At 33.8% G+C, this 11,089-nt stretch overlaps 1 protein-coding gene across 2 annotated transcripts in view; it reads left to right on the top strand.

The window, feature by feature from the left end:
• Positions 1–11,089, top strand: part of Nrg (Neuroglian) — a 15,050-nt gene extending 3,961 nt beyond the window's left edge. The window contains exons 2-13 of one of the 2 annotated variants that reach the window (XM_018461278.1): positions 1,415–1,490; positions 2,432–2,564; positions 3,345–4,760; positions 4,872–5,332; positions 5,509–5,865; positions 7,102–7,360; positions 7,440–7,760; positions 7,887–8,106; positions 8,860–9,016; positions 9,096–9,368; positions 10,233–10,325; positions 10,727–10,796. In XM_018461278.1, coding sequence (XP_018316780.1) covers positions 1,436–1,490; positions 2,432–2,564; positions 3,345–4,760; positions 4,872–5,332; positions 5,509–5,865; positions 7,102–7,360; positions 7,440–7,760; positions 7,887–8,106; positions 8,860–9,016; positions 9,096–9,368; positions 10,233–10,324 — 3,744 coding nt within the window. In that variant the 5' untranslated portion in view covers positions 1,415–1,435 and the 3' untranslated portion in view covers position 10,325; positions 10,727–10,796. Of the gene's footprint in view, positions 1–1,414; positions 1,491–2,431; positions 2,565–3,344; positions 4,761–4,871; positions 5,333–5,508; positions 5,866–7,101; positions 7,361–7,439; positions 7,761–7,886; positions 8,107–8,859; positions 9,017–9,095; positions 9,369–10,232; positions 10,326–10,726 lie in introns of both variants that reach the window. The other variant, XM_018461277.1, reaches the window with a different exon arrangement.

The raw sequence follows: 11,089 nt of genomic DNA on the forward strand, positions 1-11,089 counted from the left end.
TATATAATATATATATATTATATATAGATATATATATTATATATAGATATAATATATCTGTATTATATATATATATATAGATGCGTTTTACATCATTTATCATTTTACAAATGTCTTGAACCTTTTTTTTGAAACCTTTTTGTAACTCAAGCAGAAAGATGTCTAAAGTTCTGTTTTTGTTCATGTATATTAACCTTGGCTGTCCTTTGTTCCATAAATCATAAAACCTTTTTTTCACAATGGACTGATCGCTACCCAAACAACCAAAAATGTCTAAAATCGGGTTATAAAATGTTTTTTGCGTCTAAAATACGACTTAAAGACGTCTTATGTCACAATTTTAGACTTTGTTTGGGTACTATTTAGTTGGAGTATACTTGTCTTGTGTTACTGATTATTATTTTAAGGAAGGTTTGCTCTTTTCAAAAAAAGAGCAATTTCGAGTGTAAATTTTTTTTGGTTCTCATATGCCGCTCTTGTGAAACACGACTGCATAGATATGTGCGCTATATGTCAGACATACCGTTTCGCTTTAGTAAAGTATTTGATAAAAAAAATGAGACAGTTTCTTTTCTTTTCCTTTAAAATATGACGTTGCGTGTCGCATGTAACAATACTTCGAGAAACTCGGAGAAACAATTTGAAAGTTTTTGCAGGCGTTATATTATACAAAAGCTGCTTATAAATTATTGATACATTTCTGCTTTTTCTGATTTTTAGGGTGTCTTCGAGCAAACTCCGATTAACTTATTGAGTGATATTTTTATTATTTTATTCATGTTAATGAATATTTGTTTACAAAGTATTTAAAGGCTCAGAGAATTAAAGTTTAAAAAGCAACGAATGGATAATGAGCCAGACACGATGTTAGTGCAGTATTAATTCAGTATATTAATAATAAAATTGTAGTACATTAAGATCTCAAACGTTCTGTTTACTTAAACCACACATCCTCAGAGGATAAAACTTACAAGAATTATATATATATATACATGTCGAGTCTACGCTTTGATAATGATTACAAACAGAAACTATCATTCAGTTATGTTCATTACAAAAAGGTGTTGAAGATCCTATATGTCTGTCACAGATATGGATGCAGATTGTCGCTCACAATTGATAAAAAATTTTATTAGTATCGTAGAAGACATGATTCATTTTTTTTTTAATGAGGTCAACTTAATTTAAGCAATAGATTGAAGTCGTCAATTAAAAGAAAACTATTGAGATGAATATAAAAGGAAAAATTAAAAATAAGAGATGATAAATTGTACAGTTAGAAATTTTGCCGTGAATAATTCTGCTGACTGAATTAATTGACGATTAAGTTAATATGGATTTGGTCGAAGGTGCCCTTGTCCTTTATAACTTTTACCGAGAGAAACCTTTGATAAAAGAAATATTATTGTTTTAGCTTTCTAAGTACGAAGTGACAATGAGACTTGCCGTGTGTATTATTTGCACGTTGGTGCTTGGCACATCAGCTATCGGTGAGTGTAAACAATTTGATCGCTCTCGCGGATACTCTTTAAATTATAATTAATATAGCTAAGAGGTTTATTCTATTATGCTATGAATTGCAATGGATTTTGTTATTAAACCTGTGATTTTTTAATTTTCAATTATAGTACGTGTCCCGGAGAATGTAGAAGGTGAAATACACTATTATGGAAACCGTTTTTCGTAATCGTGCTTTCTATTATAAACGATCTTTCATTCACGCAAAGACTTTTGCCACAGATTAATAATTTTCTACACGGAGCTGCTATGTTTTTATGTATTTACATTTACATGTATACATGTCCCTATTTGTTTACACTCCAGATCATATACACTTTTTAATATTTGTACATTCACGCAATTACATCTGTGTATAGAGTACCTTTGGCTGTTAAGTTAAAACATACGTGAAACATTTCATGAAAACATTGTAAATCATTTTTATGTGAATATTTTATTATCATATATTTTACATTATTTTATATGTGCAATGCAACATAATTCCAACAATACAACATAAACACAACATGGTTCCAATACAACAATAAACGTACACACAACATAGTTTCAATACGAACTGTAGAATATTATTTTCATTAGATCCTAGATTCGTTACTTTCAAATATTTGTATGTACCTGTATATATCCTTTAAAGAACGTTGGATTTTTTTCTATCGTGTATTTGTTCTCATTCTCTTTATATCCTCTTAATGTATTTATTTCAATTAAGTTATAGTAAGCTGTGGCTGACCCTTATTATAATTAAGTTAAAAATCACGAAGATCATCTCTCACAGCGGAGTTTCATCACATTAAACATAAATTATAAATGTTTCTTGTTTAGATTACATTTGTGTATTTCTCTTTTACTAGTTTACCTTTATTTTAATGTTACAATTGTTTTGGATCTAATATATTTTTTTGTTTATTAGTTCAATCACCGCCACGAATATCTAAACAGCCACCAACGGATGAGCAGCTGTTTCAAGTGGCAGATAAAAATCTCAGTGAAATTAAAAAACCGTTTCTAATTGAATGTGAAGCGGAAGGAGAGCCAGCTCCAGTGTACGTATCTAATTTTTTTAGGTTTGGTTTTTATTTTATTTTTTGTTACATGTAGAATAAATATTTATATCTTTAAGCCTTTTATACGGTCTGTCTTGACATCGTTAGATAGTGCCTTCAAGTCCTATCGAGGAAATAGCTATTATGTAAATATGACTTGTGACACTTGAAGTTGCTTAAGAACGGAAAACGTACTTTCGGAATATTTCGTTTGAAGTTACATTGCACTTACGTCGAGCTTATTCATCTCGTGCAGTATAGAGAAGAAGTCGGTGCAACTGGTCGATCTTAATTACAAAGATGATCTCATAGCTTTAGGATGTGTGAAATAATCATCACTAATACTGACTTATCTAACTGTACATTGATGCAGCTTTTTATAAACAAATAAAGAATGATTATATAGTTTATATATATTATAATATATATATAATCATTATTATAAAAAGAAATTATATTAATTATTTACTTATAAAAAAAAATTCATTTACAAATTAGAAAAAACAAATTATAAAACTTGTGTGTTAAATTTATTTTGTGTTTATTTATCATGTTGTATATCGATGTTGTATACTGATGTTGAATTTGTTAATAATTAATAATGAGTTATTAAAATAACTAATAGTTGTTAAGCGATAAGTTTAATTAACAATTTATGTACGAATATAGACATATGCTTGTTACTGCATAAGATTTATCTTTTTTATTTTTATTATATACTAGAAGTATGATTTCAGGCATGTTAGAAGAAATTCTGATATTGTATAATTTTATATATAGGTATTATTGGATTAAAAATGGAAAGCCCTATTTGTGGCAAGCGTATGACAATCGCATTTCTCAACAACCTGGTAGAGGCACTTTGGTTGTATCGAGACCGGAAGATGAAGACATAGGACAATATCAGTGCTTTGCTGAAAATGAGTGGGGCATAGCTACGTCGAATTCGGTGTTCCTTCGAAAAGCCGAATTAAATTCGTTTAAGGATGAAAACCCGGTAACGTTAAGCGCGACCGAAGGTTCACCTTTTAAACTTACCTGCCAACCACCCGATGGCTGGCCTAAGCCAAACGTTTATTGGCTACTTCAGGATACCGCTGGTGGTATCAAGTCAATCAATAATTCAAGGATGACTCTTGATCCGGAGGGTAATCTCTGGTTCAGCAATGTTACGAGAGACGACGCTTCGGACGATTTTTACTATGCCTGTGCCGCCACATCTGTGTTCAGAAACGAATACAAAGTAGGCAATAAGGTTTTGCTAAATGTAATTTCTACGGGTGCGTCCAGTGGCCAGAACAAATATCCTCCTGAAAGACAGTATGTCACCAGGAAAAATGAGATTGCTATGCGCGGTAAAAAGATAGAACTGTATTGCATATTCGGAGGGACGCCTTTGCCGCAGATGGTTTGGAGCAAAAATGGCAAAGTGATCAAGCCGAGCGATAGAATAATTCAAGGAAATTATGGCAAGTCTCTCATTATAAAACACGTCAATTTTGAGGACCAGGGACAATACACCTGCGAAGCATCAAACGGAGTGGGTCGAGCCCAGTCATATTCTATAAATCTGCAAGTAATGGCCTCACCGTATTTTACTGTTGAACCGGAGTTCGTGACTGCTGCGGAGGACGAGACTGCAGAAATCAGATGCGAGGCCACCGGAGTGCCCGTTCCCGAAATCAAATGGATCCGCAACGGTAAACCGATATCCGAAGCGCCGGAGAATAAAAGAAGGAAAATCACGTCGAATTCCATTATCATCGAGAGATTGGAGAAAACTGATACGGGAAATTACGGATGCAACGCTACCAATTCGTTTGGATACGTTTACAAGGACGTATTTATAAATGTGTTGGCGCTCGCGCCGGATATCACGCAACCGCCTATGAACTTGAGCTCAGTGGATGACAAGACTATTAGGATTACGTGCCGCGTTTTTGGCGCGCCTAAACCCGAGGTCAAATGGATCAGAAACGGACAAGAATTAACCGGCGGTCGTTACAAAATTCTAGATGTAGGCGATTTGGAAATCGAGAATGTGATATTCCTGGATGCCGGTACTTACACGTGCCATGCCAAAAATAAATTAGGTGAAGTGAACGCGTCCGCCACCTTGATGGTGAAAGAGCATACCAGGATAACGGATGTGCCAGAGGACTATGAGGTCGCAGCTGGCTCTACTGCCACATTTAGGTAAAATTTTGCAAAAAAATATCGAAATTTCGATAAAAGGAAAAATAAATCTGTAGTCTTATGTATAATTACAAAATATCGCTTATAATTTTTGTTCTACGTTTGTTCTAGGTGTAATGCTGTTACTGATCCCACTCTACTTCTAACCATAGACTGGTTGAGCAATGGCCAACCAATAGACTTCGAGATGGAACCGAGATTTGTACGAAGTTCCGATTATTCTCTGTTGATTACAAAGACGACTGAATTAGATTCTGGTGTCTACACATGTGTCGCTCGCACTGATCTCGACGAAACGAGAGCGCAAGCAACATTGATAGTTCAAGATGTACCTAATGCGCCGAGATTGATCAGCATCAAATGCCAGTCCAACTCTGCCATTGTGCAATGGATACCTATGGGAGATAATAGATCTCCTATTCTACGCTACACGATCCAATATAATACTACCTTTACACCAGATACCTGGGAGGTAGCTCACGATCAGGTCCCAGCTACGGACCAGACGTACGAAGTGTCTATGTCACCCTGGGCTAATTACACGTTCCGTGTTCTTGCGTGGAATAAAATAGGTGAGAAAATCCTTGAAAACTAAAAGGTTATTTTAAGTAAATTACAATAACATTTAATTCAGTACTATATATAATTCAAATGTTACACGATTTTTTAATCAATTTACTGTGGCTATTATCTTCTCTTTGGAATAAATACGTTATAAACTGATACATCGATATTGCTTTCTACGCAGGTACTTCTCTACCGTCATCTCACAGCGATGTTTGTACTACCTTACCGGATCTTCCTGATAAAAATCCGGACAATGTCATGGGCAAGGGTACATCGCCACAAAATTTGGTTATTTCATGGACAGTCATGCCTCAGATAGAGCATAATGGCGCCAAATTTGAGTATAGAGTATTTTACAGAAGAGATATACGGGGTGAAGACTGGATTACAAGTAATATACATGATTGGAGGAAAAATATTCTTGTGGTAGAAAATCAACCTACTTATCAGAGATACAGAATTAAGGTTGTCGCGATAAATGAAAAAGGAGAATGTCGAGTTCCAGCCAAAGAAGTTATCGGATACTCCGGAGAAGACGGTAATCCATTGATAAAATTGCTCAATTTTATTATTATTACGATATACTAAGGTTGCACATAAATAGGAGAGAAGAAACCCATTTTCGGTCAAAACGGGCTTTGGTGCTTATAAGGAGAGTTTCTATTTCTTTCAGTATGATGAATCTATATCGAAAATAAATTATGTCGTGTTTGAACATTTTGTTGAATGGACTTTATATATAGTATTTTTTAATGTATGAAAAAATTCCGCACTGCTTATACGTATATGAAAAATTGAGTCTCGATAAAATGAGTTAGTTTTCACATATAATATAGCTTGTGGTGAATAAGATATCATGTATGTAAGGTTCAATAATGGAGTTTTTAAATTATGGTGTATCAAAGATGCTCTGTGTACGAGCACAAGTTTTACGTCTTTGATGTACCATAGCTCAAAAACTATCTATTATTAAGCCTTATGTCTGTAACATTTTTTATTCATCACATAAGTTACATTATATGTGAAAACTAATTCATTTCATCAAGATCCAATTTTCCATATAATTAGTTCGGGATTTAACAAAACGCTCGGACACAGCATAATTTATTTTCGATGTTGTCTCATCATGCTGAAAGAGATTAGAATTTATAAAGTAGTCTACTGTGTCCTCTCCTTGTGAGTAATATTCATGTGAATGTATAAATACAACTTATCAGTTCTGTAGATTGTGCGCTGATTTGGTTTGTCAGATTTGAAACACAATCATAAACACAATCATAATTTCACAATTAAATTAATTGATTTAATAATTAATCTATAACAATGCTCCTAGTATCTTAAAAATCTGTAAATCACTTATTGTAAAAAACATCTGGGCCGGAATTCGAACTCGGATCTCCCCGAATTCCGTGCGGGCATCCTCCCGAGATGAATTCGATCACCGAGGCATAAGATATTAATCGTAATAATTAGTATACGTATATGGAAGAACGTCTTTGTTAGTCGAATTTTATTTAGTAAAATAAAGTCTGACAAACCGAATCGGTGCATAGTCTACAAATTGATAATTATTTTGTATATTCACATATGTGTAAGTGTATTACTAAGCATCAAGACTCGCTTTGACCAAAAATGATTTTTTTCTCTTATTTATGTTTAAATACTCTACGTCTCAGTCTATTTTACTTAATATGCTAAGATTAATTATTTTAAACATCAATAATCATGTAACTATTTTATGCGATTTTTTTAAAACGTTAAATCGTTATTTCAGTACCTCTACAAGCACCCGGCAACTTTACAGTAGATAAACCAATATCGGGTACATCCGCTTATGTGCGTTGGAGTTCGGTACCTGAAGATTCGGTAAGAGGTGAATTGGTGGGATACAAAATTCAAACGTGGACGGAGAGGGACGGTGAAAAGGGAATGCGTGAGATTGATATTCGCGGTGGTAATAAAACGGAAGCATTAGTTGAGAAGTTCGTTCCATACAGCAAAAATTACGTGAGAATGCTCGTTTACAACGGCAGGTAATAACACTTTGATTATATATTGCTATCCAAATTTTGCTTCTTGTAACCATCTTTAAATAACGTTTGTTTTGTTCAGATACAACGGTCCTACGAGCGAGACTTTAAACTTTAACACACCAGAAGGAGTACCAGGGACAGTACTTGGTCTAGAAGCATTCCCCATGGGATCCAGTGCGTTATATCTAGCATGGCAGCCGCCCGCAGAACCGAATGGTATTTTAACCGGATATAGAATTTATTATCAGGTTGTAAACGGTACAAAGTTAGGAACGTTACTCGAAAGAAAGCCACATGTTATGGATCCACAAGCTAAGAGTGCCAAATTAGCCACATTAGCGCCTGATACGATATACCGCGTTCACATACGTGCCACAACTAGTGTCGGTGAAGGCAATGAGTAAGTATCGCGTGAGTTACAAGAACGAAGTTAAACGTTAATAACATTTATATTATTTGTAAAGCGATAAACATTATTTTATGTTATTTTATCAATATTACTTATAGTTTTAATGTGTTTTTAAAGCTATTTTATTGAACAAAAAACAAAAACGTCTCAACGACCTGACGTCCCACAATTTGTATGGGAAACTGTACCAGTGGAGAATGGGTATTCAAACGTACGAGTCATTTGGGTGCCGAATTTTAACGGTAATCCGGGAAGCCATTTCTTTGTCAAGTATAAGTTGAAAGGCGAAACGATATTTTTGATGACGGATCCTGAGTTCCAGTCGAATAGTATTGAGGTATGTTTACAGTAATGATGAATTTATTCTTAACGCTTTTTTATACATCCTTAATGGATTCTATTAATCAAAACTCTTTTGGATATCTTTTGTATTGTAATCTTATATTATCATGCTTAAATTAATAGTGTGATTAGTATTGTGTTCATTAAATTTACATTTAGATGTATTTAATTACATTCTGATTTCTTTCTAAACAAAGTATCACCTAAATACGAGAAGCGCCACTTGACTAATACATGTACGTATTCTTTAAATGAATTTATCTCAGAAATATAATTGCGCGCCGTTATTATCGGACTTTCAATGCAATCTGAAATATTAATAATCTCCCCAAATTTAATTACATACTTAAAAACCTGTAAAGAACTTATTGCGAAAAATATTACCTCGGCCGAAAGTATCTCGAACCCGGATCTCTGATATTCCATGCGAGCCTCCTGAGCCTTTAGATCACCGAGACCGAGGTAATATATTTCGCAATAAATTTTTTACAGGTTTTTAAGATGTATGTAATTAAATTTGGGAGGATTATTAATATTTCAGATGGATTGCGTTGATGAAAGTCCGAAAGTAACGGTGCACAATCATATTTCTGAGATAAATTCATTTAAAAAATACATATATGTATTACTTCAACATTTAGCTTCGACCGTCAAGTGGTGTATTTAGGTGATGTACTCACATAAACGGTCTTATTTGCAATCTTATTGTTTAAACAAAATAATTATATGATTATTAAAAATCACGCAGGTTCGCGGTCTTCAAAGTGGTGAAGTCTATATAATGTCAATTGTCGCTGTCGACGGAGACTACATGAGCGAGAGTGTTTTTCAAGAAGTACAAACGAGTAGCGAAGGGCCCATTATTCAACCGAAAGAGAATGTAGCGACAGCTGGTTGGTTCATAGGTGCTTTTCTCTTTAATCAAATTTTTAGATCAATTTTTTTGACGATTGACATGTATAAAAAACACTGATATTTTTGCAGGAATGATGCTAGCAATCGCCATCCTCCTTTTGGTGCTGATAATCGTATGCGTAATTAAACGAAATAGAGGCGGAAAGTATGCGGTGCACGAGCGAGAATTGGCCGCTGGACGTGGGGACTATCCTGAAGAAGGTGGATTCCATGAATACTCGCAACCATTGGACACCAAATCGGCTGGCGGACGCGCGTCCTTGGCGTCTTCTTCTCATCAGGATGGTAAACATCCTGAATCTGATACAGATTCCATGGCAGAATATGGCGATGGTGATACAGGTAATAGGTTTAGAATTTTATAAGATTTGGGAAATAAATTTGGGGAAGATTTGGTTAAAAATATCTATAGTATTAGAAAATTTCTTGATACATAAAAGTGGTATATAATTAAAAATAGTTGTTACATGTATTTTTCGAGTATCAAATATTATGATAAAATATTAATTTCATCCATACATACACACATATATATTAATATAATATATATATATATGTGTGCGTGCATGCGTGCGTGCATATGTATATATATTTCTACATTGTAGTCAAATCCTTCTAGTTTTAAATTATCGGGATCGAATAAACTCTCTATTCTCAATTTTCGATTTTAATAACACATGCACAAAATGTTGCGCGCTCAATTTTGAGAGTCAAAAAACGAATTTGTAGAGTCGAAAAGTAGAATATATGTGTATGTATAATTTATGTCACAGCAAAAAGATAGTAGAAAGAGCAATACAAGAGGAGAAATTAAATAATATATATTAATTGAGAATAGAAGAGTTAAATAAAGAAGTGGTTTAGAGAAGAATTTAACTTTTATGAAATAAGGTACGTATTGTTGTCAATTATTGTTGCAATATATACAAATACATCACATTTTAATATTTTCATAATATTTTTAATATTTTCGTATAGAAAGCACAATGAAATAGTTTCATATTTCATGTGAGCACAGCTGAGTGTATTTTCATACTTATTTAAATCTTGTATCATGTAACCACTTTTCCTTTTATATACACTTCACAGCTGCAGTCGCATAAGTTATATTTGTTTATATATTTGCTTTAGACTATTTTATTTTTAATTTGTCACGTATATTTTGTTATATATTTTATTTGCTTTGTTGCTTGTGACTCGATACAGAGGGCATGAACGAAGATGGTTCTTTCATTGGTCAATATGGCCGACATCGTAAGCAGGAACCAAATTCGCAAGCATTTGCCACCCTAGTTTAAGGTAAGTTCAACAAATATGTTCTTGAAATGAAACAGTTGAAATATGAAATACTAGTTCCCGAAACATTACTATTCACCTGTTACACTCTTTTAACTGATAATCTTCTACTCTCCAATCAATCTTGTATAAAATCGAGGTATACAGGGAGATGAATCTGTGTTCCACCGACTATAAATCGACCGCTCTCTTATACAAAATCTCCCTAATACACACTTTTTACACTTCATTCGCTTCGTCCATATTTTGGTAAACTAATTCGAAAATTAACATAATGTGTTATATTTGATAACTACACGCTGATGTTTATATCATTACTTCATTTTAAAATTAAAAAACTGTATGTTATAGCGTCATACTTTTATATATTCTGTATAAATAATAGAATTCATTGTTTGTTCTAGGACGCTTTACGGAGGATGGATCCTTCATCGGACAATACGGACCTAAAGGTAGACCAGAGGAGACACCATCTATTCCAACTGGTACTATGGCCACGTACGTGTAACATCCGCAACTAACTTAATCAAAGCCGCATAAAAAAATTTTTTTCTCTTTACGATTAAGGATCCTCTGATTCTTAACTATTGCAGCAGCTCTGCTATGCACCTTGCGCTGGGCGCAATGTCCAACACTATACTGCCAATTAGACTCTGGGTTTTGGGTTTTATAGTTTCTGTAGGAAACCATGACTGTCTTTTACAATCACTCAAAATACTGTAGATCGTTACTAATTATGGTTTTGAATTTAATGGAGTTAAAATACT

The sequence above is a fragment of the Mycetomoellerius zeteki genome, unplaced genomic scaffold, assembly GCF_001594055.1.
Source record: "Mycetomoellerius zeteki isolate Tzet28-1 unplaced genomic scaffold, Tzet1.0 scaffold120, whole genome shotgun sequence".
Classification (NCBI taxonomy): domain Eukaryota; kingdom Metazoa; phylum Arthropoda; class Insecta; order Hymenoptera; family Formicidae; genus Mycetomoellerius; species Mycetomoellerius zeteki.